Below are 27,018 nucleotides of genomic sequence, written 5' to 3'. Positions count from 1 at the left end.
TGCTCTTGGGGTTAATGATCAGATGTGCTGTTCTCTTCTGCCGCAGACCACCCTAGTTGGGTATGGGGGGTCCCTGGGATGAGGGCCCTCGAAGCTAGGTGGGTAAGGATTCAGCGGTGACAAACAGAAACAAACACAGAGGCAGTTTGAATCTGAGTGTATTTTGAAGCTCTCAAACAAGGGTTTTTATACATTAAACAACAACAACTATTACAACTCTTAGAAGATGCGTTCAGTGAAGCAATCATGAATACATCATTATCATTTGGCACAGTAAGGCATAAAAATCATCCAAGCATTACAACTCTGAAAAGATGTATTCAATGAATTACAAACAGAACAGGTAACATCATTATTATTTGGCACAATAGAAATCATCCAAACGTTACAACTCTGAAAGGATGTATTCAGTGGGGCAGTCATTCAAGGCTAGTGACATATTTCCAAGAGCAGGCTAATAAATCTTTATGATCAATTATTGTTTAACATCTAATGCCTGATTTTTTAAATAAATCTTCAATGCATAAATTTAAACTATTTTAGTTCTTTTTATTTAAGGCTTTCTTTATCATATACCAAAGCCCACCTCTGATGACACACATGTAGCCATATGAAATTTTATTGTTGGGAAAGTTTTTATCTATCATAATACAGTTATATAATTTTGTAAGTGATTTATGAAGTAAAATGTTGGTTTCCCCAGAGATAAGGTCATGTTAGTGACCCCATCTCAAGGAATAGTTTCTTACCCATTATTCTCGCTTAAAATCTTGGCCTAGGCTACCAGGAACATGTCATAAATAAGAAAAAGAATAAGAGAAAACAAATCAGATAGATTTCCATGAGAACTACAGCTCAATATTTTGTTCTGATTAAGAGTTCCACAACTGGTTCCAGGAGGCCTCCTTCTTTTGAAGTTTTTGCCTCAGTCTGTGGAACTTGTCACATAGATTCTACTGGAGTTGGTGCGGCACTGTTCAGCAGTCTGGCACAATTAGCAGAGTTACCAACAAGGCAAGCCATGGCACTGTCAAATGGTAGGCCATTGCAGCTAGGGGTTAGCAGTGTGGGAGAGGGTGATGGGCTGGCTGAAGTGCTGGCAATCCTTTGGCTTTACAGGGATAATGTGGCGAGCATGGGCTCTCATCACATCCCAGATGATTCCTAGAGCAGGCAGAGGCAGGGAACCCTCCTTGATCTGAATTGCTCAAGGCCCCCTAGTGAGACCTCTTTTCATGCATTGATGGATGATTTACACAGTCTTAATGAGAATGAGACTTAAAATCAGGTTATTTTCTGAGGAAGAGATTTGACAGTGACAGAGCAGATATGGGCAAAAGGCCAGAGCAACCTCACATCACAGCCTGATTGGCACTACACTGACAAGGACACGTCTCAGGCTGAATGGTGCTCTCAGGGACAAGACCATGTGACCTCGTTACCCTGTGAAGGAGGAAGGAGACGTTTCCTGTGGCTTTTGCATATTGTTGCTTCCATGACAAGATTTTCCAGTCTCCTTAGGAGACAATGGGAACTGGTGACATCAGGAAGTTTGGGGATAGTTTGCTGACCCAGCTTATGGGTGGGGCCTTTGGGTGGTTTTGAGTGCTGGTGACCACAGTTCCTGTTGCTGAGTGCATCATAGCTCAGACTGTTTGTGGAGCAGAACATCACCAGCACCCTGAGGGAATAGGCCCGATCATAATTAGGGATTTGAGCCATATGAGGAGGCCTGCCAGCTGAGCTAGAATGAACTAGTATGTTAGTATGTTAGTCAGCGAAAAGTGTGCTGGAGGGAAGTGAGGTTTGTGACATTCCTTTGCTTATCCAGTACTTACTGATGCAGGAATGTCACAAACAACCTTGTCACTATGGAAGCACTGCTTTAGTATACAAGGTTTCCAGGGCATAGAGGCTGCAGTGGGCTACAACAAATCAGATGCCTTTGGTCCTGAGATGGCAGACACCATCACTGTTATTCCCTACTGGAGATTAATATGCTGTTATTGACTTGGTTAATACCATTTTCTCCATCTCCTTATGAGACAGGGATGTATGCCTACCTGTTACTGCCTGTAAAGAACTTCCGAATGAAGGAAGCTCCACATCTCTGCAGCATGCTACCTCCAGGTGGGGTTTGACCTTTAACAAGCTCAGGACCAGGAAAGTTCTAGTCACCCAGTTATATTGATGACGACATCCTGAGAGTCAGGTACCCTGAAAAACCAGAATCAGCACTGACTTTGCTCCTAACTTAAACTAAAATCCAGATAACATCCAGGGTCTTGAATAGTAGGCACATTTCCTAGGGGGTCACCTGGACAAGAAGCCAAATGCATATCTCCCAAACAGTCGAACAAATGTTTTTGTCCTTGGTGATATTCACGAATATGGGCTTGGGCTGAAGAGATGGCTCAGCAGGAAATGGCGCTTGCAACCAAGCCTGATGATAAGACTAGGGGCTTTAAGAACTAAGGACTACATGTCGTCTACCTAGGTGCCTTTTTCTTTGGTTCCCCCTAATCAAGGTGGCTTGTAAAAACACCCATTTTTGAATGGTGCCTTTTGCGGAAGCAGGCCTTAGAAGACATTCAACAAGGCCCATACATTGCCTTTAAGATGTCTGGGACTGCTGGCCCAGTGACACTGCAGGTGCCCATATCTATTGCCTATGCTGATTGGTGCTTATGGCAATAGGAAACTGTCCCTGGGGTGCACAGTTTCTAGGCTGTTGGACACATAGGTTGCCTGAAGTGACTTTCATACACATATCTTCAAATTGCAGCTCTTTGCTTGCTACTCGGTACTGAAAGAGACCGTATATCTTATAGTAATGCTGTGACCTGAACTGCCTTCACTTGATTGGAGCTCCACCAATACAAATGGACAGACTCAACAGAAACTCCATCTCCAAAAATGAATCGGCACATACAGAACTGGCCCAGCCAGGATTGCTAGGGTTTAGTAGACTTCATAATCAAATAGCCAGCTCACCAGGAGGAACTGAACAACCATATGTGGTTTAGGATTCAAATATGTCCCCTGATGTACTGCTAATTCTGCAAAGCTAACGGCCAATGGGAACCAGTGGACCCAGGCGGCTTCCAACCTTAGTGAATATGCTTCTTGTGAGTGAATCAGTTCTCTTCCAGACTGACCTGCTGGGGCCTCGTACAAGGACTGAACCAGAGCAATGGCTGCCTGTTGTCTTATCTAATGCACCTCACTTTCATCTCTATCACTTGCTCTCACAGATGAGTTCTTTCAGGTTAGCCAGAGGTCCTTCTTAGGCTGTTCTGACCCCCCCCCCCAAACCATACCATATGCAAGTGTGGCCTCCTGAACACATCTGAAGCCTACATTCTATTCCCCAGATTGTCCTTTGGAAGTTTATCATTGGCACATGGTCTTAAATGTTATCACCACTCCAGGCAGCTGGTACTAAGCAACCACTTCTGATTGGTGGTCAGCAAACATGTGAGAAGTTCCTAATCTGTGAACCCTGAGCCAGATCAGATGAAGGCAGGCTTAAGGGCAGTTGTGCAGGGACCTAGTGGGCAGGGACCTAGTGGGCAGGCTACATGGTGCCATTGCTCTTCGGAAGAGGCTTGGGGTTGCTCTACCCTCTTCCCTGCTCTGGAGTCCACCGAACTGGTTTGTTTGTTCGTTTTTCCGTCTTGTTCGTTTTTTGTCTTGTTCGTTTGATTTTCTGGTCTTCCAGAGACTCCTTTAGTGAACTCAGTTTGTCACCTTTCTATACAGTCTCACCTTTCTGTACAATCTCGGCTTTCTATACAATCTCGGCTTTCTATACAATCTCAGCTTTCTATACAGTCTCGGCTTTCTATACAGTCTCAGCTTTCTATACAGTCTCAGCTTTCTATACAGTCTNGCTTTCTATACAGTCTCAGCTTTCTATACAGTCTCAGCTTTCTATACAGTCTATCTCAGCTTCCCCCTCCTCTTCTTGCTTCCTCAAAATCAAGTTTTTCCTTTGAAAACACAAAACCAAACAAAGCAAACCCTGGCAACTCCAGTTAGCCTCTTCAGTGCTCTCCGTGAGCAGGTGACACTCGGACCCCGGCGCCTTCCCTCCCACTCTCTTTCTTTGGGATTCTCTGTCCTCCTGTTGCTGGGAGAACAGAAAAGAGGCCGGCGTGCCAGTGTGCCAGTGTCAAGTGTCTCCTTCAGGGCCTCCGAAGCATCTCCACACAGAGTGGCCACCGTCCAGACCTGCTCTTCCTGTTCCATCCAGTTCACTTTTCCACATTCCTGATTCCTCCCAACCCCTAACCTGAGATGTGGACCAGAGAGAGACATAAATATCCTCATGCCCCATCCTCTCATGCCCACCTCTGAAACCTGCCTCCTGTCATCTGCATCACGCCTTGTGTGGCAACCTGTGCGTGCAAATCAATGCCTGCATGCTTATCCACACCACCTAAGAACAGCAGGGTAACGCCCCTAATCCACACTCAGCTAGACCCCAGGCCTCAGCTGTTTAGGACTTAGTATATGAGGTACCAGGCCCAAGAGTCTTGGGTATGGCCTCAGGCTCTTTCTAGCCTCTAAAGCCCCACGTAATGGTGAAGACACAACACATTAGTGCAGATGAAGAGCTACTTTATTTAGTGAGGATCACAGGATGAATCATGCCAGATGGGAAAAGAGATTAAGCTCTGTGAGGAGAAGGCAGACATAATTTTCCAGGATGTGGGCCCCTTTCTGTGAGCCATGGGAAACTGGACAAGAAGCAGGAGGCTGAGCAGCGAGAAATGATTCTGTTGGGAGAAGAATTTGATCAGGAGGTGAGACTTGAGTTCAGTGACTCTTACTGGTACTGTCCCATCATCAAACTGGCCTGATTAGGGGAAGGAGGCATGCAGAGACCCAAGGACAGGATCTCAGCCATAAGGAGCCTGTTTGTGCATGTGCTTGCACTACGTAGACTTGACTGTAGTGAATATGTGTATGTTTGCAGATATGTATATGTATAGTGATTTGAGACTGCGTGGGTCTGTATCGCTTATGTATCTGGTGTGTGTGTGTGTGTGTGTATGTTTGTGTTTTTGTGTGTGTTCTCATGCTTGCATGCCTATGATGGTGATGTGTGTGTGTGAATCTGTGATGATGATGATGATATGTATACATCCATGATGATGCCTATTTCTCCTTGTCGTTGTGTTACTATAGCACCTGTGTCTCTCTTCCCCTGTTAGCTTTTCTGTGGACCTTTGTGTGTACTTCTCTCTGTGTTCAAGTGAAAGCTTGTCTCTCTTTAGATATTTCTATGACTTGGTTCTTAGATGTTCCCCTAAGGGCACAGATGTTAATGGCCTGGTCCCCATGGGGGCAATGCTGAGAGACAGTGGATCCTGTGGGAGTGAGGTACTAGGGAGGGGGAGATCTTTAGGTGACTGGGGCATGCCCTCAGAGTGAACTGTGGAATTCTACCTCTTTCTGTCTCTCCTTTTGCTTCTTGGCTGCTAAATGAATGTCTTCTTCCACTATAACCCCTGCCTTCTTATGTCCCCAAAGCAATGGAGAAATTGGTCATGAACTGGGTTTGTAAAACTGTGAGCCCAAGAAACAATTTTATCTTTATAAGCTGATTATCTTAGGTCTTTCATTAGAGTGATAGATAGCTGACTAATACTGATGACATTGTCCCTAGATCCTTGTTTCCGTCTAGAAGGATAATGGCCAATCCTCAGATATGGAGGAATGTGGAGCAGTCCTCACCAGCTCAGCCAAGGTAGCCTTCCTTCCTGGGAAGCCTAAACTTTGATGACAAACTGTAGTCCATGGATCAGTAATTCTGGACAACAACAACAAAAGCAAAAAAGTGAGATTAGAGGCATGTTCTGGTGGTGAAGGAGTCAGGCATGCTCACCACTCCCAGGAATGTCAGGGGGAGGCTGTGTCTCCTCCAGCCAGCTCAGCTGTTCTCAGGTCAGGCTGAGAGAAGGAGGAGGAGGAGGAGGAGGAGGAGGAGGAGGAGACAGGCTTTATCTCAGACTCACCTGGATCATTTATGGGAACAAGGGTACATCCAAAGAAGGAGGGACGAGGCCAGTGAGACCCAGCTGTCCCATGACGTGCAGGGACAAAACTCCTCGGGGGAAACTGATGCTTCTTCAGAGGGAGAGAGGACTTACCGGCAACGTTGTGCACCAGGGTGACATCCAGACCGCTGAGAATCCCATTGACCAGAGGACATACCTGACCCGGATCAGAGAGAGGAGTTAGGTTCAGAACCTCCTGCGAAGAGACTTTTGAAGGGGCAGCATGCCCAAGGTGGAATGTCACTGGATAGTTTCTATAGCCCAGAAGAAACCAACCAGTGTGTTTGGCTGTGTAGAAATAAGTAACATAGACAGCTGAGTCCCAGGATAGATGGATTAATGGATGGCTTCATTTCTCATACAGGGTAGCTGGGTTAAGTTCACACCAGGGCTCTCTTTCAGTCAGAGAAGCTTTAAGACCCATGGAGAAGGGAGTTGGCACTTCTTCTGATTCCTTACCTTGCCCTGGATCAGCTCAGGAAGGACTTTAGTCAGTATCCCTGTCAGGTTGTCTAAAAAGCTTTGAACAGGAGTGACTCTGGAAGAGAAAAATCATAGATGTGGCTCAGAGGCTGGGGTTGGACTTGGGTAGTTCAGCATCTACTATGCACACTCAGTCTTGGCCCCTCCCCAAAACTGAGACCAGGCCTTTCCCACTCATGTCTATGCAGATAGACAGCAAGGAACCTCTTACTCATCCACCCACTGTTCACACTGCTCACACTGTTCACACACGTCATCCCACACTGCTGTCTCTGGGTGGGAGATGCTAGTCCTTTGGCCTCACCCATTGAGCAAGGTGATTTTCAGGCTGCCAGGGGAGTGGGTGCAGTCACCAAGAACCAGATGAATCCTCTCCTGATTGTCTTTCACGGCCAAGACTTCTGCGGTGATGTTCAGCTTCACAGCCAATTGCAAAAGACTTCCAACTACGGGCCTGCCAGAAAAGGAGGAGACATCATTACTAGCTAGCATCTGTCCCTCCCCTGCATTTCAAGGCGAGGGGGTTTCTTATTGTTAGGAGTGCCAGTCTCACCTTACCCTGTATTTTTCACCATTGTTCTCATCTCCCAAGTAGGAGAGAGCAAGGTTTAGAGAGGTTAAGCCATTTGCTACGTGGCAAAGTTTGCTCACTGTACCAGCCACTGTGCTAAGGTTTGAGACCCAGGTGCTTGCAGCTTCCCATTGCCACCAAGCTCTCCCTGTGAGCCATCCCCTTGCCACCCCCTTCAGACCCACTCACATATTCACGTTGAGTGTCAAGCCCAGGGGGATGGTGACATAGAGACGATGACCATCAGGGCTCTGCACAAGGCCAAGTTCCAGCAGCTGCGGATCAGTGATTTTTATGCTGTTCACGGAGGCAACATTAGAGGGGAAAAAAAATGAGGGTCTCAAGTCTTAAACCTGGAAACCATTTTTTTCCCCACACAAATTTATCCATGTCAGAGAGAGTTGGCGACCGGAGGTGAGGAAGACAGGAAGAGAGTTTTTCCGGCACACCCATCTTCCTTCAATTCTGCCTGAACTGAACCCAACACACAAGGTCCTCTCTCCATCTCAGGTCTAGAAGGTATTTGAGGAAAGACTGTGCATGATAGTACAGAGGCATCTAAAGCAGGTGGATGGTTCCGTAGGTTAAGGTGAGATGGGTGGTCGGGTTTACAGAAGGGTGGATAGAGAGGCAAGTGGGTATAAGAAAGGAGGGACTGTCAATACACACATAGAAGATACACGGGCAACTACAATAAGCCCTGCCCAAGACTTATGGCTGAAATCACTAGTTTTGTCACACTCTTCAGTAGCAGGTCAGGCCTCAGTACTAATCACGGTGATTAAAGAGCAGAAGGTGGAAAGAATGCGAAAGGGTGGGAGGAAGCCTTCCCGGACCCATCCATGGGGTCCTGCTCACCTCCCCTGGTCTTCTCCAGAGGCTGCTCTCCATCTCACAGATGGAGAAATCAAAGCCAGGAGACCAGGTGCCTGACCGCAGGCCATCCAGCACTGACGTCTGTCTGTCTGACTATCTCTAGGTCAGGAAGCAAAGGCTTAAGAGGCTAGGAATCTTCGCAGTGGCTTGGGTCCAGTCTTACTAAGGACTCAGGTTTGGGTGTGTGCTCACTGCGCCAAGTTCCCCATTGTGGCTTTGTGCCTAGGAAGCTGTCATGGGAAGGACCATGTCAGGTCTCAGGCACAGGTGATGCAGATGAGGAGGGTAGCCTATGACCGTTCACATTCCCTTGGTGGGATGGACACAGTGGGTGGCAAACCTTAGGGCTTCTCTGAGTTAGATTCCTGACTGCATCACCCTAGCTGTGTGAGCACAGGCACATGTCTGTGCCTCAGTTCTTTCCATCTGAGAACTGAAACTGACATGGAAGGCTTGTCACGGGGATAATAGCTTCTGCTGGGGACCAGGATGTGCCTTAGGACTGGGGGCTACTACAGGTGTAAAAGGACCACTGTCCCTGCCAGTGTGAAGAGAGGCCTGGGATGAGCCCTGGCTTTATGCTCAGCCCATCCTTCTCCCTCTGTAGGACTGGCCAGGACTTGTGTTGTTAGTGGGAACCAAGTCCCTCTGTGTGGATACTCACTCAAGGATGTTGTTCAGGAGAGGAACGGAGGACGTCAGTTTTCCCAGCAGACCCCCAACAAGGCCATTAGAATTGCCCCCTCCAGACTTTATAACATCCAGGAGTGGAATATTTTCCAAAATGCCCAGCAGCCCCCCAGAGAGCAGGCCACCACTGAGAGCTGTAAAGGGGGAAAGAGCTTCAGACATCATGTCTGCCAACTTCAGGTCCTTGCCTCCCCTTCCTCTCTCATACTTGCCTTCCTGGTATTGGGAAATTGGATATATTAGAGCACACATGTTAAAACACACACACATACACACACACACACACACACACACACACACACACACACACACACACACCCCTGAAAGGGACTGTCATAGACTCACCATCTGTGAATCTTCCAGCAAGAAGATCTGTGGGATTTGAAGGCAGTGCCGGGCTTACAGCCAAAGGCAGATCCTGAGCCAGGGGCAACAGCTGGCCCTGGTTCAGTGGCAATGGCAGGCCCTGGTTCAGTGGCAAGGGCGGGCCCTGGTTCAGTGGCAGGGGCGGGCCCTGGTTCAGTGGCAATGGTGGGCCCTGGCCCAGAGGCAATGGCAGGCCTGCCAGCTGGGCTGTGCTCTGGGCCAGCAGCCCACAGAAGACAACGAGGCTCCCAGCTAGAAACATCTCTCTTGGTGTCTGCAGACAGAATGACAAGTTCTCTGTGGTTCAGCTATCAGAGGAATCTGTGCACTGTGTACCCTGTCCCCAGGGGATGGCATTGCCATTGTTCCCCGACCCCAGGGGCTGATAACTAGCAATAATAACTAACACTGCCGTAGTAGTCTGTCCCAGGCCACAGGCTGATGGGTTCAGTCACCAACTTCATTGTCACCACATCCTCAGATGTGGGCACAGACAACCCCTACTGCATGGTTGGAGCACAGGCCTAGTGACTCTAGGCAGTTTCCCCGAGGTCACTAGTTGCAGCTGTGAGAGGCTCCGAAGCCATTCCTGCCTAACCCAGAAGCTTCTGTTTAACTAAGTGACCATCAGGTTTACTCTGGGGCTGTGGGATGTGACTGTGGTGGCCTGACCCATTGCCCTCAGCCCTGTTCTTCAGTGTGGATGACAAGGATCCTGCATGACCTGAACTGCTAGGCCCTCATCCCTGCCCAGGGATGGCTCTTTGGTCTGTTTTTCAGGCCATCATGGCATTTGAATATCACATGAGTACAGGTAGCCTCTCACTCCATGATGGTCATTTTGTTAAACTTTCTTCCTAGAGTTTTTACTTAGGACACACACGGAATGAGCTCACTCCTCTATCAATGTCACCCTCTCCAGGAAAGATGAATGTGGGGCCCAGTCCCTGCCCCCAATCATGGCCAGCTCTGTGTTTCTTGTAAGATCCCCAGTTAGTGACACTCCAGTCTTCCAGCACCAGCCTACAGTGAGAGACCTGGGCTTCTGCTACCTGGAGCATCTGTGGAGAGGAGGAAGGGGCAGGTCTCACCTGAGTCTCAAGGTCTCAGTGGCCGTCCTGGGTTCCTCTCCTATCACTTTTGCCAAGGAAGAATTTCCTGCTTTTATAGAACGGCAATTGGGAAACTTGATAGTGGATGATGGGCTTAGAGATAATTCCAATTTCTGTACTGTAGAAGTGTCTTTCAGGGCCCTCCAAAGTAAATAATTGTCAATCATATTAACAGGTGAGTCAGCTAAGCTGCTCGGTCCACAAATTAAACAAGAAAATTTGAGATGGAGGCTTACTCAAGACTTCACGGTTTCACACATGAGGCATAGGTTGGAGACCCATGCTCACAAGTGGCAAGGGGATCAGATTTTCAGTGTTGAAAGGGGCAGTCCAGCCAGAGCCCTCAGGAACCTTTGTCTTGCTCTCATCACTTGTAACCTCTCGCCCCCCCCCCCCCAGCGGCCTATCTCAGCCAGTCTGGATAGGAAGGGAACCACGAGCCTGCCGAGCTCCCCTGACCTAGCCCCCCCCCCCCAGGCTCATTCTTTCTACAGTTGGCAAACTCTCATTCCCACAGTGTTAGGAATCAAACTACATTTGCCCTCTCTATCTTGAGACACCCATAAATTTTATATGTGTGTATATGTGTACAAGGCAGGTGTTTTCTTTTAAAGAGCGCTGGTGTATGTAGATGCTCATAAGATCTTGGGATAGCACAAAGGGTTCTGAGGGTAAAAGACAGAGTTAGAAGCCAACTCATTGGATCGTAACAGCGGAGAAGCACTGCCAGGAGGGAATCCTGCCAGGCTCTAGCCTGTGCCAGGTTCACTCATCCTGACAAGGTGGGGCTTGGGTTTCTACAGTGGGAAACTGGGGCCTGATCCCTCTCCATACTTGCTCTCCATTTCGATTTCCCACACTACACTTCCCAATCTGTATTCTGGAAACATCTTTCTGGTTGGCAGGCTTGAGGGATCTTGCAGCCTTCTGGTCTCTTAGCCGTATCTTTTCCTCAGGTAAAGTAATGAAGCATTGTTCTCCACTACCTAGGCCTGTGAAGTCCATTTTGAGGAGTTAAAAACCGAGTCAGGGATAGGCCAAGGTCTTGAATTAAGAACAGCCGGGCCGTGCTCTATAGTGTGGGATTGCTTTGAAGCCACTATAAAGTCCAGGCTGACCTTCAGTATATCCTCCTGCTAAGACTCCTGAGTGCTGGGACTACAGGCATGCCCCTATGCCTGGTCTGAGAGTAGGTCTTGCTCTGCTCAGGGTCTTTGGGTAAATCGAGGTAGGTAAGGCCTGGAAAAGACCTGGGATTGTGTGTTCAGTGAATAGAAATCTCTGAAGTCAGGATGCTGGGTATGGGTTATGGCAGAAAGCATGGCAGGTTGGCCCCTAGCTGTATGCTGATCTTTCAGGCCACTCCTCATGGAAGCTCCTTCTTTCTGCATAAGATGAAGATGGCCTCACACCTCAGGGTCTCGGGGAGATTCTCTTGGGGAGCTGGTGCGCATCTTGCTTGGTAACATAGGTGTCCACACAGTTCTCAGATTTACCTGCTATTTCTGATAATATTTTATTCATTTACAGAAAAGTCTTCATTCTTGTCTCAGGGGTTTACTTGTACCAAGGTATACAGAGGTTTGGCCCTGATCTTGCCTAGAAAAACAGGGATGTCACCTGCCACCTGGCTTCTTCCAAGTTAGCATTTATCATTTACCGTCTCCTCCTTGGACACACATTATCTGTGCCCCTTCCCTTTATAGGCCTCAGGCAGAACTATGTGGGGTTGGGGAGTGGCTGTTAGCCCAGCTGTTGTTCCCACCTAAGCCCTCTGGCTCACTGTCTTTCCTTGGGTCATTCATTGTCTTGGCCCTGGGCAGGAGTGTGGGCATAGGCATTCTCTGTTCTTGACATGTCTGTGGGGTTTCCTGAGTCCATCCATACTGAGTTCTGTCTTGGAGGGAGTGTGTGATACCTTTGGGGCCCACAGAAACTGTGTTCTCTTCTTGTTTCTCTTGGAGTCTCCCACCTCTACCCCAACATAGGGACCAGTCTAGTCTTGAGGGTGGGAACTCTTTGTTTCACACACTTAGATGTTTGCTTTTGTCACTCTGTCCTGAGTTTAAAGAGTCCAAGAGCAGGCAAACATATCAAGGGAACATTTGGTGAAGCTCGTCTCTTCTTTCCGTGTGAACTTGTATGGACTGATGCCTCACTCCTGCTTCTGCTGGCATTGTTCTTTGAGGGGGTTCCATGCCCTGCACGCTTGCTGCTCCAGCATGCACTCTCCTGAGCAGTTACCCAGCAGCAGGACACACAGATAAGGTTCCTGACCCAGCTTTCCCTTACAGGTGATGCTGAGAGCTCTACTGTGCTCCACAGAAACTGTGGGTGGCCTCCTTCCCCTCCTTCCCATACACTGCATTCAGGACCCTGTACTGGTGGTGTGTGTGTATGTGAAGCACAGTTTTGTTTTGGTTCTTAAATTAGCCAAGAACAGAGAGAGATAATTTGCTGATATAGCTCACTGCTCACTGTGCCCTGTGCCCCCACTCACATCGGCTGCATTTTTTTTTAAAGAGCAGAGCTGAGTTTTCTTGTTAAAAGAATACAGCTTATCTCAGGTTCATGCTCTAGAACATAGGAAAGAGATACAGAGGAGATAAATTTGGGGAGGTTTTCAGAAGTGTGTGTGTGTGTGTGTGTGAGAGAGAGAGAGAGAGAGAGAGAGAGAGAGAGAGAGAGAGAGANGAGAGAGAGAGAGAGAGAGAGAGAGAGAGAGAGAGACAGAGAGACAGAGAGACAGAGAGACAGAGAGACAGAGACAGAGAGACAGAGAGGAAGAGAGAAGAGGAAGAGGATGGTGGAAGGGAGAGAGAGCATAATATGAGAAAATGGATCTAATGGATCGTCTCAAGCACTGTTAGCCATCGGCAAACTTCCTTGCCTTGAGACTTTTTTCTCTAGCATCAAGAGCAAACAGGAGCGAAAGTCTCGAAGACACTGGGGACTTAAGTCACTTGTCACAATCCTTTGAGGGAAACTGAGGTTAAGAGAAGACTGTGACCTGCCTGAGGTGACCTCATTGGGAGGGAGGTGACAACAGGCTGCATTGCTTCAGTGCTTTTCAAGGACAAATTTGCAGTCTTCAGTCCCAAAAGCCCTGGCCCTGTTCTCTGGAGGCCTCCCATGGGTCGCCACGTCAGCAGGCTCAGGATTCTAAACCCGGCAGGGCTCATTAGTAGCTGGGTGAGTCTGGGAAGTCGTTTTCTTCTGTATCCTTTCCCACCTCTTTCTTTTGTTTTATTCAGTTTTGAATTGAAAAGACATGGTAATAATTCAAGCTAAAAGTCTACTGCCTTAGAGGACTTCAGAGTGTGAGCTACATCACTGTTAGCAACAGGAACCATAAGGGAAATCTCGAGAACATTCTCAAGGCTTCTTCTCTTTGAGCTAGGTCACCTCACCTAGAGTTAGCTCCAGACACCTCCCAAGGCTGCGTGCAGGAGGTTAATGTGTGGGGAACGTGGTATAGCTCTAGTTACATGCCCGATTCAGAGCCTGCCTGGACACCAAAGGGCAGAGAAGGCTTAAGGTAGGCCATGGACAAAAGTTCTATTTGGAGATTACATTTCTGTTTTCAGCATCCCCCATTGTGGACCCAGAGAGCATCAGAGGGCTCTGTATTCAAACAAGCTCTTCTGGGAGCAAGTGTGATGGTTTGGTCTCTGGCTCTGTGAATTGGAAAACACAAAGAGGCATCTTGATGGAGCCCTTAAGACAACCCAGAAGGTGCCAAGAGGAATGCAGACAAACGCTATCCCTCAGGGAAGAAGATAGCCTTGTGGCCTAGCCCTCCTGTGTTTGTTCTTTGACTCAAGAGCAGGAAGAACCCTGTAAGCCAAAGGCTATCGAGTGGAATGTTCAGGAGCATGGCGTCTAGGGTTGCAAATACCCGGTGAAGCATTTCGGATTAGGGAATTTGAATTGAAAGATGGAGACAAGAAGTTCTCTGGCCCTCTTCTCATCTCCGAGTGGTTGACACTTCCTTGTTTGAGCTTCTCAGTTCCACTGAACCCTGATTTTACCATATTCCCCTTGGGCGGGAGGGAAGTCATGGGGAGGTCTTAGGAGGGAGGAAGGGGAGACCTTGGGATGGGGGTTCACAATTAAGAGTGTGAGCTTTATGATCCACCTGCCTGCATATGATTAATAGGGTTAGCAGGGCTGACAAGGCCAGTTCCTCTCTGTGTGACTTGAGGCAAACAGCTTTCTCTTTCAGAACGTTCATGTGTAAACTGGGTGACATTTTTGTATATCGCAGGGTTGCTGGTGAGGCATTTAATGAGATGCTGAAGACTTGTCGAGTGATTACTTATTTATAAAGATTTATTTTTATTTGTGTATGTGTATATATACCATGTGTATGCCCATGGAAGCCGAAAGAAGGCACCGATTCTCCTGGAGCTGGAACGTCAGGCAGCTGTGGGCCATGTGCTGTAGGTGCTGGGACCTGAGACTGGGACCTCTGGAAGATCAGTAAGCACTCTGAACTATGGAGCTATCTCTCTAGCCCATGTTACTATTATTAATATGTGTGACATTTATCCTTAACTTGTGATGGATTAGGATGGAAATCAGCATTCAATTTTGAGTAGTTAACAAATAGTTAACAGCGAATTCCACAGCCTTGAATAAACATTTTCCACATGGAAAACATCTTGCAGGTGGTTTTCCATGTACTTCACACACTGGTGCTGCCTGCTAAATAGGACCCTGGTGGGGGAGCTGGCAGAAGGACTGCAGTAGTGGAGGGGGGATTGCAACCCCATTAGAAGAACAACATAGGCTGGCTTGACTACCCAGTTCTCCCAAAGTCTAGACCACCAACCAAGGAGTGTACCCGGAGGGACCCATGGCTCCACATACATATGTAGCAGAGACGACCTTGCCTGACAGCAATGGGAGGGGAGGCTCTTGGTCCTGGGGAGGTTGGATGCCTCAGAGTAGGGCAACTGGGAAGTGGGATATCATATGAGATGTAAACGAATGGAATGATTAATAAACAAACAAACAAAGAAACACAGTATGATTAGAAAAAGGTATACACACAAATGGTTGAATGAGTTTCCCACAGACTGTACTCTTCCCCCACAGCCAGTATCCAGGTTAAAGGATAGGCTGTCACCAGTTCTCTAGAAGTCCCTCCCTGTTGCCCAGCCCCACCCTAATGTAATCCCCCTGACCCCCAGCAATGTGCATCAGCTGTGATGTCTTCGACTTCTGTGCCACTGGAGCTGCAACACAAGCTCTTCAGGTCTGGCTTTTCTGATGCAATTTTGGAAGATTTGCTCGTATGGCCGGCCGTGTGAAGGGGAGTGTTCTTTTCATCACAATTGCTAACACAGGCTGTGACTCTCTTACCTCCCGACCAGTCTGTCCATCCTTGGGACATTAGGGAACATGGCTACTTTACAGCTATTGCATGCATTGCTGCCATGACACCTTTGCCTTTTGACAGTTCGTGGTGAACCTGCCCCATTACTAAGCAAAGCTCAGCTTGCCTGAGTGTTGCCAGTTTCCTAAAGTGGTGGGGCGATTTCCCTGATGTCAGCAGCGTGCCATGGGCTATGCCGAAGTTTTATTTCTACAAGGGCCCAAATGGCAATGCCCTTTGTCTGAGACACAGAGAGTGAGTCTCCAGGTTGGGAGTTACCCACTATTTTTACTCTGAACCTATTCCGTGTCTTGCTTTGGGGCTGGAGACACCAGTTGCTCATGGACTCACGCCTTTATAGAGCTGAATCCGGTCTGATTTAGAGTCTCTTTTGCATTTCTGCTCTATTATGTTTTCTATCTACCCCCTGGGAGCCAGCAACAGACATGGCACACAGTAAGCGCTCAACTAAACCTAGATGAGCAAACGAGTCTGATTTCTCCCTGTTTCAAGCCGGGTCCCTGGCTGCAAACAACAGGCTATCGCGGGCATTCCTCTCCATTACTGGGATGATGAGCAAACCAGGACTACTTGCTCTAAAGCTTGAGGTGGGGGTAGAGGGTGGTGTGTAGGGGTGGTGTGTGTGGGGGGTTGGGGTGTGGAAGTATGTAAGGGGCTGGCGTATCCTTCAGGTGATGTTGATGTATCCTTCAGAGTTAGAGTTTATTGTTGGAAAGGACAGGATGTTTTGGGACCTGTGGGTCATTTTTTCCAGGGGACAGCAGAAGCCACACATTGAGAGAGACTTAAGGTCTCAACCAGAAGTACCCCTTCTGACCAATGGCAGGCAATGGGAGGCTCCTTGAGCCTGGTAGCGGAGACTTGACTGATTCAGGGTTGACCCAGATTATGAGCAGCCACCTGTTCTGAAAGGAGAAAGGATGTCTAGGTTGCTAGGTGATCCTTCTAATCCCCAGGTCCATAGAGAAGGGGCTGCTTCCCCACCTATCCTCAAGGGCTGGGGCCAGGAACATTCTCTTCCCATCACTTGTTCAGAAAGATGTCCCTTGACAAATGACTTCCTGTCCTCTATTTCCAAGACTGTGAGCTCCACCCATGCAGGGGGCTGAAGAAGTTCAACTGTCCCTGAAGCAGGGGTTGTCTTGAGTTTAGACAAGGGAGTGTCTGCCCTACTGGACGTGCAGAGCTTTTGGGGGAACCTAGAATCTCCAGTCTGGTGACTTGGTAGAGTACAGTCTAGTTGGCTACAGCCCCTTCTATTATCCCCACTCACACGGTGGGTGAGCATTGCAATAGAATACTCATTCTATGTTCTCACAGCACATGAGAGCTGTGGTTCCTCCCTCAGTTTCAAGGAGGTCTCCTGGGATAGACATCAACACTCACCTACTAGGTCTTTCAACAGCTTCACATCCAGCTGCCGGAGGATCTCACCAATCAGAGGACAGACCTAGACCCCCAGCACAGACAAGAGGGTCATCCAGGGATAAGAAAGAATTGAGGTCTCTGAGGCAGGGGGACACTAACACCGCTGGATTCCAGCAGGCCCCAGCCAACCACAGGAGGCATGCATAGTACACCCATGTCTACCTCCTGGAGCCCCATGAGTCTATGAGGTGGGGACTTCAACTGTGCTTGTGCTACACACAAGAACACACTGGGGGAGGGCTGTCCCTTGCCACTGGCTACTGATATTTGCTGTCAGATTCCACACCCCAGCAGCAGAAGTTCTCTGCTAAGTTACTTAGATGTGTATCTCGATTCTTAGACCCACCGATGGCTGCAGGGAAGACAGTTGTTTCCTTAAACTTACCTGACTTTCTACCAGATTTGGGATAACTCTCCCTAGGCTTTCTCTGAGGTTATGGAGAAAATGTTTCATCTTCGGCGAGGCTTCCCTAGGAGAAGAGGTGGGAATTTAGGGCAGAATGAACCAGCCCAGGCTACACCAAGGCTGGGAAGTATGTGCTGAACACGCTCTTGAATTCTTATCTGGCCATCTAGGGAGGTATTCTTGTTGTAACAGTCAATGGGGACTCGGAGGGGTGATGTGACATGGCCAAGGTCACATAGGAACAAGTGCCAACTCTTATTAGGACCATGGCAGGTGAGCACCAGAGCTCATGGTCTTCCCCTACACTGTCAATGTCTGCCACGGTCTAAGCTGTTACCACAAACCTGATGCTTACGAGGGCAGGCATCCATGAAGTGTCATGGTTCAGCATTTGGAAATTACAGAGAGAACTCAGCACACCCCTGTTAATGGCCACAGAGCCAGGCAGTGGTGAGGGTAGAGGGGCCCAAAAGGCATTTCTGAATTTGTACTCCCCCCCAAAGGCTTTGGAGCAGGACCTTAGGGGAAAGAGCAGAGTTCCACCTTCAAAAGGTATTTCTGCAGTGGGTTGATAATGGGATGAATAAAGGAAACACAGGGAGTGGGGGCAGGGACAGGAGGAGAAAGTTCTAGCAAAGGGATGAAGTCTGCTTTGGACTTAAGACCTGTGGGGATATGAAGCCACGGCCGTTCATGAGGCAGGACTGTCCTGGGGGAGCAGAAGGCCTTACTCAGTGGACATGGATGCACCCCCACTGCTGGGCTCCATTCGACACCTGCCCATCACCAGCTCCCTCCGGCCAAACTCATCTTTCTCCAACCAGGACTCTGCAGCGAGGCCCATGCAGGCATGTGTTTTGATGATATTCGAATTGAAGGGCCTGTGGTAAGATAGGAGGCAGGAGTGATTGCGTGGATGGAAGTGGCGGTGACCAGCAAGAAGTGTGGCAAAGCCAGGCGCTGCTCACCATCTTCCTAACAGCCCACACCCACTAAGCCCTAGGTGAGGAAAGAGGAACTGGTCGTGGGCCTCAGTGACTTCTATGCTTGATTTTCTTTTTCTGGTGTTAGAGATGGAAGTAAAGCCTGACATGTTAAGTGCAGGCTCTCCCACAGAACCGTGCCCACTCTGTACTCCCAGACAGGAGTCTTGGGAATTTAAGAATTGAGAGTAAGCCACTATTTTAAGCGCCTTTTTTTTTTTTTTTTTTAAATTTTTTTTTTGGTGTAGCTGCAGCTCCTGTTTCCCTTACAGGAAGTCTGAGTAGAAAGGGAATGAGCAGAGGGACAAGAGGAGGAAGACCTAAACCCCTCCTTTCTCTCATGGGACACAGTTGCTGACATCACATGGGTTTGAATGAGCCAATGACCCCGTCCACTGAGATTGTCGTCTCCACGGCAGCAGCAGAAAACGAAGTTCAGGGAATAGTGACTCATTCCAGGTCATGACTGGAGTTCAGGTTGGGGGTCATGAAAGGTCTGAACATCCTAGTCTGCCACCCCCACTGCACCCTGAGCTTCCAGGTCCCCGAGAAGGAGGGAAAGTATCCCCAAGAAGCTGCTTGGTTTGGTGGGACTCACAGTTTGAATTCAATGTCAAATTCGAGTGTGATGTTTGCGGAGAACCACTCTTTGGGGAGAGCCATCTGGATGCCACCACAGTCCAGCTGCACATTGGTGATGTTGATGCTGTAAGTGGGAAAAAGCAGAGAGCCCCACCAGGATGAGGGAGGACAGCTCAGAACAAGGCCAGTCTTGTCTGCAAGGAGGGTCAGGTGGTAGAGCCTGGGGTGAATGTTCTGACAGGCTGGGCAGCCAGCTGTGGAAGGGCTCCTGGAGCATTCCCCCACAGCTGTGGATTGTGTAGCACAGAACCAGACATTGACAGCAGCCATCTGAGGACTCTGAGGCTCTTCGCAGACTGAGGCCCTATCATCTGTCCGGGAGGCCACAGGGAAGCTCCTTGACTTTCCCACACACTATACCTCCAAATTTTTATCTGCAAACCACCTTGGCCTATTTGCAATGGATATCCTGAGTTTGACGACTTCTGCTGCTCATACTGCCTCATCCTGAAGATGCTTCCATTCCTTCCTGGGCTCAGTGCTGTGATCTTGGCCTCTCTTTAGACTATTCTTCATGAGGCAGCCTGAGTAACCTTCATATCACCCCTTGTACCCTGATACAAACTGTACACAATGACCTGCAGGGTCTATACACATTTGCCTTATGATGCTGGTTTCCCTACCTCTCAGCCCACAAGGAGGCACTCTCTTCTCTGAGCACACTGATCTATATCTTCTCTACTCAGGGCCTTTGCACCTACAGCCTCTTCTTCCCAGACTGTGTCTCATATCCCTCATGTCATTTGCCTTTTTCTCTTCATTCAAGGCTCACCTCTTGGACAGGTCCTGGTCAGCCCCATCACTCCCACACTCACCTTGCTAGATTTGTTTTCATGGCATGTCCCTTCACCTGAAATTCGTTATTACTCTCTGAGGCCTAGTCCGCTGGGATGGACGCTTCCCACAGGCAAAAGTCAAAAGCCTTGCTCATAGCTTTATTCTCAATGTGAGTGATACTCAGTAGATATTTGGTGATAATTGTGACATTTGCTAAAGGAATGACTAAAAAGGGGGCGATTTGGGCTGCATGTTTCACTGGAAAACCCTGCTGGTGAGGAAAATCCTGCTAGTGACTACTGTGGTTCATCCAAATGGAGACAAATGAGGAATTCAGGTCAAGAGAAAATGCAGAACATTTCGGGGGCAGAGCAGGCAGAACTGTTGAGGGCAGGTAGAAGGGTCAAGGGAGCAGTCTTAGTGGCTGTGGGTAGCATGTACCCAGTTCTGCCATGGGAACCCCCATTACCGAGGGTTATATATCTCCTGTGTTGACCATAAAAGTTCTGTGCAGGACTGTCAGAGTCCACTGCATCTCCTGTGGGTGGGACCATCCCTATGACTGTTTATCTGTTGAGGGCCCAAGGTTTGTGGTTAAGTAGTCCACTCCTTACACAGAGCCACAAGTGCTATGTCCCACTTGAATGGAGATTCAAGTGTCTGGCTGCATCCTTGGTCTCCTTTGATATCCTGGATATTTGTCCAGGCTCTGCTCGGTGTCCCCATTTTACAGGTGAGCTTAGAATGGCCCAACCATTTCTCTAAAGTCAGCAGCAAAGGTGGGCGTTAAGTGCAGACATGTCTGCTTCTGAGCTGTTCTTGCTACTTTCCCTGACTTACCACCTCCCCAACAGCTTCTGCCAGTGGCCCCTAGATTGTTCTCATCTTTAGCTTTGTGCCTTGTCTTCCCTTAATTCTGAATGCCTTCTTCTTTGTGCCTTCTTCCTCAGTCTTGTTCTCTGTTTTGCCCATTCTGCCCTCTGACCATCCCTAGACTGTCCCCCAGAGACTGTAGTAGGAGTCAAGGTCTTACCTGATTTCTTGCTGCTGCTGGAAGTTCATGCCACCAATCAGCCAGCCCACCATCCCTGGGGCCACTGTCCCTGAGACGTTCAGACGGTCCAGAAGGCGCATGCTCTGGATCCGCCCTTCTGCATTGTGCTTCAGGAGGCCCTGTGCAATAACTGGAATTGGAGAAGGGATAGTGATGTGCATATTGCTGTTTAAGAGTGGAGGATGGAGGCAGCAGGCCTGGGATGAACCCAGGGTATCCCTTTTCTGTTGAGCACTTAGTCATGTTTCTATGTTGTGGTGGTTGAATAGATTTGACTTCCATAGACTCATGTGTTTGAATGCTTGGCCATAGAGAGTGGCCTTATTGGAATAGGCGTGGCCTTGTTGGAGGAAGTGCTTCATTGTGGGGCAGGGTTTGAGGTTTCCTATGCTCAAGCTCCACCCAGTGTAGAATCCGAGTCTTGTCCTAGCTGCCCACAGATGATAGTCTCCTGCTGCCTTCTGATCAAGATGCAGAACTCTTAGCTCCTCCAGCACCATGTCTGCCTGGACACTGCCATACTTTCTACCATGATGATAATGAACTGAACCTCTGAAACTGTAAGCCAGTCCCAGTTAAATGTTTTATATATAAGAGTTGCCTTGGTCACAGTGTCTCTTCACAGCAATAAGACCCCAGCTAAGATACATGTCTCCCACAGAGAAGAAACAGACCCATATTAAAACGTTTCCTAAGTGGAAACTATGCCTGAAGATCTCTCCCAGTTGTACCATAAAAACCAGCTAGGAATATATTAAAATTATTTACTATGCAGAAAAAAACCATAAATTCTCAAGGGATCACCTTGAGAAACCATGCTCAAAACTTCCATAGGATTTTATGAGGCATAGTGTAAAATCTGATTACCAACACGCTAAGCCCATGGCCAGGGTCTGCCATTGGGAACATATTCATTTCCTCTAAATATTCAGGGAGATTCAATGTGACTGGAATCAGATGTCTTTCAGAGGAACTCAACACACGGGAAAGTTTATGGGGAAGAATAAAATGGTGGTCAGAAGAAGGAGTATTCCCCAATGAAGCAACAACTAAAGTATTATGTTGCAGAGACAGGTCTGAAAGCAGGTGAGTGCTCACATCGGGAATGTAGTCGATTATGAGATAGGCTGGGAAACTGACTCATGTGGACAAGAATGAGGCTGGGTTTCACTTTTCATGCACAGATGCACATAGAGATAAAAGTCCACTGTGTGCATTAACACCCTCAGCGTGGAAGGTAAAACTAGACCACTGTTGAAATAGACAAGTAGAGTAATTCTGGGATGTGACAAGATCTTGGGCCTCCTGCCTGCTGCACCTGGCTCCCCCCCCCCCAGCACAGATCAGTCTGGTCGTGGCCACTCTGAACTGTCTTAGATGTCTCTGTCTCTGCCTCTGGCTATGCTCTGTCATATATCTATAGTAAATCTTCTCCTCCATCATAAAAGGACTCAAAATACAAGCTATATAATAATATATTGATGTATTGGAATCTGTTCCTGTTTGGCAAAGTCAATAGGCCCCATTTGGGAGGAGCACTGGCCATTTTCTGTTTTGTCTGCACAGTCAACTGTGGATAGGAAATATTTGGAAAAAATTACAACTGCTCTGACCATGTCCATTCTTTCTTGCCATTACTTCCTGAATGAACTGCAACAGTTATTTATAAGTTACTCACATTGTCCCAGGTCTTACAAGTAATCTAAAGATGGTTTCAAGTATAAGGAAGGATCTGCATCAGTTCTGTGCAGACACTGCACCATTTTATGAAAAGGGTTGGTGTATCCAAAGATCCTAGGATCCAAGGGAGAACCTGGAACCAATCCCCATGGGTATCTACTTGCAACTGTATTTGAGATAGTGCTTTCAAGGCAGTAAATATGTTTAAATGAGATCATAGGGTCAGTCCTCATCCAATTGAACAGGTGTCTTTGTAAGAGGAAGATATCAGGTATGTCCTTTTCTGACAGACTGTGAGAAAGTGCCATCCACAAACCATCAAGAGAGGTTCCTCCCCAGAAACCAAACCTGTCATCACCTTTAACTTGAATTTCTGACTAACGGACTACATAAAACCCCCATCTGTTGTTTACGTTCCGCTACCACCACTCCAATCCTAACCCACCTATGGCATTTTGCTTTGGCAGCACTGGCTAGTTGGCACAGGTGGATACCCTCTGGTGGTGGGGAGCATGGGAGGAAACTATGTTCTCTTACAATGGGAATGAGTGTGCATCAGCACAGCCATTTTAAGAGGAGTCCAACAGGTTCAATTAAACAGAGCTTATATCTGTTCTGGATATCTGCATCCCAGAGGAATTCTCCCACGTGTTTTAATGGGGACACTCTCAAGGATGCTTCTCTCTGTGTTGCTTACAGCAACGGGAAGATACAGTCTAGATGGCAGTCCTGAGAGAGCAGCCAATTAAATGTAGGTAACAGAAGGTATGGACTTCTTTGCACTCATCAAGTCAAGCAAGATGCCAGCAGTATAAAGCAGGCATCTTTATCCTGAAAAGCAGTCAGTTGTACAGACACCTCCCGCAAAGGATGCAAACGTGGGTTGCTTTGTTTTGGGAAAGAGTAAAACCAGGCTGGCCTTAAATTCAGAAACTTGCCTGTTTCTGACTCCCAGGTACTGGGATTAAAGGCATGCATGCCACCATGCCCAGCTGGATACAGACATAGAAACACATGCTAAGCACACAGCAGTTCCTGCCAAGGCTGTAAGAGGATGGGAATGAGGATAAAGGAGAAAGAGAAAATGACAAAAGAGATCATGTGCTACGAATTGGAAAAAATTAACCCAGTCTCAGCTTCCTATACTTAAGATCCAAGGGATAAATACATACATACATAGATACATACATACATACATACATATATACATACATAAATAAGAGGCTCATCAGTGAGTGGTGGGGCCCAGACTGTGCCCTCCCCACACCCTATGGACAGGATGCCAAGCCCGGTGGTAAGCTCACTTCTCGCTAGGGTGGACCGGCCATCCTTGTGAGCCTTGGTCAGTCCAGGCCAAGGCTGCTTGGGCAGGGCTGAGGGCAAGGCTAGCAATCCGAGGAGGAGGACCAGGAGCCTCCAGAGCAGATGCATCTCAGGTGCTGGCACCCGAACCTGCAGGTGTCAGTAATGGTCCAGCAGGGCCCAGACAGTTGGATGTGAGTATGGCCACCCAGATCGATGGGCTTACAGCTGTCTTCGGACAGGTGGCTTCACAGCTGTCCCCAGCATGCTGTGGGAGGTTGTGCAAATGGCTCTGGTAGCTGCTCCCAGGGCTAGCTCACATGGATAGCAGATGCTAAAGGTCAGGCCTGCAGAGGCAGGCTTGGTTGCTTGGAGACACTCATCAAGAGCTACTGTTGGGTCATCCAGCATGAGTCCTCTCCCTGATCCTGGGCATAAGCTACAGGTTGGTGACTCTTCAGTGAGGATGACCAACACAGCACGGTCCCATTGGAATAGAACTTTCTTACTCCATCTTTTCTGGGAGTTGGGGAGGTTTCCAGGATTTATTCATCTCCTAACTGCAAGGTTGTACCCCATCTCCTCACCTGTTTCTCCCTGTAGCAAGCCATCCTACTTCCCAGTGAGCTCACACTTGAGATCTGCCAGCATCTGGCTTGTTTCACATAGCATAAGAGCCTGCTGGTCCATTCGCACCATCAGAAATGGTGGCATTTTCCCCTTTGCAAAGGTTTAATAGCATTCCATTCGCCTCCTGATAAACACTGCAGTCAATGTGAAGACTGCTCCAGTTAACATAGAAGGACAGGTGTCTCTCTGATGTGGGATTTTATTTCTGCTATATACCCAGAAGCAGGCTTGTTAGATTGTGTGGTGGTTTAATTTTGTGAAGCACCTCCAATGTTGTTTTCAATATGACCAATTTACATCCCCAATCAGCAAAGCAATGGGCTCAGTGTTCTCTCTAACATTTGATATCTTTCACCTTCATTTTTAATAGTTTTGTTTATTCTTTGAATATTTCATACACATATTCAGCAGATTTTGATTGTTATCTGCCCTTTACTTCTTCCATCTTCCTTCAGGTCCCATAACAGATCCTGCTCCCAATATCAAAGGTTTTTTTTTAAAATTACCCATTGGGTTCAGTTAGTGGTGCCAATATGCACATGAGTGTGGAACCATCCATTTGACCATGGGCAACCTTCTCTCAGCCATATCTGCAAAGGAAGAGGACTCTCCTAGAAAACATCATTTATCTCAGTTAAGGACAGAGCCTCGTGGACCCCTCCATTCTCTGAGCTGGAATTTCAGCTGATTTGATCTTTGTGCAGACAAGCACAGCTGCTGTGAGTTCATGAGTGTAATGGCCATGTCTTGCCCAGAAGATAGAATTTCATAGCACTCCTCCTCATCTTCTGGATCTTACATCCTTTTCGTCTTTTGTAATGTTCCCTGAGATCCTAGGAGGGATGGATTATAGGTGCATTGCCACACCACCTCCAGTAGGATCTGTGTGACAAGTTCCACAGACTGAGGCGATCAACCTTAAAAGTGGGAAGCCTCCTGGAACTGGTTGTGGAACTCTTTGCCAGAGAAAAAATATTGAGCCGTAGTTCTCATGGCAATCTATCTGTTTTGCTTTCTCTTATTTCTTTTCTTATTTACATGTTCCTGGTAGCCTAGGCCAAGATCTTAAGAGAGAATAATGGGTAAGAAACCATCCCTAGAGATGGGGTCACTAACATGACCTTATCCCCAGGGAAACCAATGCTTTACTTTCTAAATCATCTACAAAACTATTACGATAGATAAAAACTTTCCCAACTATAAAATTTCATATGGCTACACATGTGTCATTGGAGGTGGATTTTGGTATATGGTAAAGAAAGCCTTAACTAGAAAGAATTAAAATAGTTTAATTTTATACATTGAAGATTTATAAAAAAAACCAGGCACTAGATGTTAAATAATAATTGACCATGGGGCTGGAAAGTTAGTTAAGTGGTTAAGAGCATTGACTGCTAAAGATCTATTAACCTGCTACTGGAAATATGCTACTAGCCTTGGACAACAGCCCCCACTGAATACATCCTTTTAGAATTGTTATATTTTAATGATTTACATTAATAATGATGTTACCTGTCCTTTTGCGATTCACTGAATACATAGTTTCAGAGTTGTAATGCTTGGATGATTTTTGTGCTTTACTGTGCCAAATGACTTTTGTTGGTATCTGTAGTTGTTTCACTGGATATAGTTTCTAAGAGATGTAATGTTTGGTTTTTTAATGTGTAAAATTTCCTGCTTGAGAGCTGCAAAATACACTCAGATTCAAACTGCCTCTGTGTTTGTTTCTGTTTGTCACCGCCGAATCCTTACCCACCTAGCTTCGAGGACCCTTATTCCAGGCACCCCCATACCCGACTGGCGTGGTCTGTGGCAGTGCACTAACCACGCACAGCAATTTTCAGCACTTTAACAAACTATGAGTCTTTGTATTTACTGCTGCCGACTGCAAAATGGGATTCTCTGACTAAGGTGAAGGGTTTCACCTATCTATGGGTATAAGCGTAAATATTTAGAAAGCAGTTTGAGAACATGTCCATTTAGCAACACAGTAGTAATAGGTTCCCCTAGGATTTAGGATCCCCTCAGCTATGGGCTTTTGATGAGGTTTTCAGTTTCAGGTGTGAATTACCTTCTGCAGAGCAGGTATCATATCCAATCAGAAAGTGACTGATTCCTCCCGTGACAGCCATACCATCACTGCACCAGCGGGCACATCTTGACTGATGGATTGATATTATAGCCCACAGGGCCCAATACTAGATATTATCATTGTCCCCCACCCCAGAGGAGTAAATTCCACATAGCACCTTCCATCAGTATTAAAGCTAGCCAGCAGGGAAGAAGTTTCTTGGACATTTCCAGATTGATTTGTGTTCTACAACCAAGTGTGGGGTATCTTCAAATTTTAGGTCAGCACACAAAGTGTTGGGTTTCATTGTGGTATGAAATATGGGTTATCACACTTTGTTCATATTGTCTTCCCTCCCCCACTGCTCTGCACCATGTCTCCTGCCCTGTTTCAGCGGCTCCTTTCCTTCCTTCCTTCCTTCCTTCCTTCCTTCCTTCCTTCCTTCCTTCCTTCCTTCCTTCCTTCCTTCCTTCCTTCCTTC

General features: G+C 47.5%; 2 protein-coding genes across 4 annotated transcripts; both read right to left on the bottom strand.

Annotated features, from left to right (window-relative positions):
- Positions 1-5,777: 5,777 nt before the first annotated feature.
- Positions 5,778-9,313, bottom strand: LOC110319412 (BPI fold-containing family A member 1). Of its 2 annotated transcripts, XM_021194911.1 has the most exons (8): positions 9,228-9,313; positions 9,031-9,107; positions 8,660-8,819; positions 7,309-7,416; positions 6,853-7,002; positions 6,525-6,603; positions 6,159-6,222; positions 5,778-5,818 (listed from the first exon to the last, which is right to left on the bottom strand). In XM_021194911.1, the coding sequence occupies exons 1-8, from the start codon at positions 9,311-9,313 to the stop codon at positions 5,778-5,780; spliced, it is 765 nt and encodes a 254-aa protein (XP_021050570.1). The 2 variants fall into 2 exon arrangements, with proteins under 2 accessions (XP_021050570.1, XP_021050569.1); XM_021194910.1 differs by having other exon boundaries at positions 9,031-9,313.
- A 6,936-nt stretch (positions 9,314-16,249) lies between these two features.
- On the bottom strand, positions 16,250-24,165 carry Bpifa3 (BPI fold containing family A member 3). Of its 2 annotated transcripts, none has more exons than XM_021194908.1 (7): positions 23,839-24,165; positions 20,834-20,984; positions 18,980-19,087; positions 18,130-18,279; positions 17,378-17,462; positions 16,951-17,014; positions 16,250-16,469 (listed from the first exon to the last, which is right to left on the bottom strand). In XM_021194908.1, exons 1-7 carry the CDS (start codon positions 23,963-23,965, stop codon positions 16,435-16,437), a joined length of 720 nt encoding a protein of 239 aa, XP_021050567.1. In that variant the 5' UTR covers positions 23,966-24,165; the 3' UTR covers positions 16,250-16,434. The 2 variants fall into 2 exon arrangements, with proteins under 2 accessions (XP_021050567.1, XP_021050568.1); XM_021194909.1 differs by having other exon boundaries at positions 16,251-16,464.
- Between the last annotated feature and the right edge of the window lie 2,853 nt (positions 24,166-27,018).

The sequence above is a fragment of the Mus pahari genome, chromosome 3, assembly GCF_900095145.1.
Source record: "Mus pahari chromosome 3, PAHARI_EIJ_v1.1, whole genome shotgun sequence".
Lineage (NCBI taxonomy): Eukaryota > Metazoa > Chordata > Mammalia > Rodentia > Muridae > Mus > Mus pahari.
Note: the sequence above shows the minus strand (reverse complement) of the source record. Positions and strands in the feature narration are given on the sequence as shown.

Bases quoted from the DNA above. Each gene is read 5' to 3' on its own strand.
- LOC110319412 (XM_021194910.1), bottom strand. From the start codon at position 9,313: ATGTTTCTAGCTGGGAGCCTCGTTGTCTTCTGTGGGCTGCTGGCCCAG. The intron at 7,417-8,659 runs GTGAGTATCCAC...CTCCGTGAACAG, and splicing joins CTCCTGAACAACATCCTTGA to CATAAAAATCACTGATCCGC. The intron at 5,819-6,158 runs GTAAGTCCTCTC...GTTGTTGTCCAG, and splicing joins CCTGGTGCACAACGTTGCCG to AATTACTGATCCATGGACTA.
- Bpifa3 (XM_021194908.1), bottom strand. From the start codon at position 23,965: ATGCATCTGCTCTGGAGGCTCCTGGTCCTCCTCCTCGGATTGCTAGCC. The intron at 18,280-18,979 runs GTGAGTCCCACC...ATCTTACCACAG, and splicing joins TTTGACATTGAATTCAAACT to GCCCTTCAATTCGAATATCA. The intron at 17,463-18,129 runs GTAAGGCCTTCT...CTCTTCTCCTAG, and splicing joins GGTGCATCCATGTCCACTGA to GGAAGCCTCGCCGAAGATGA.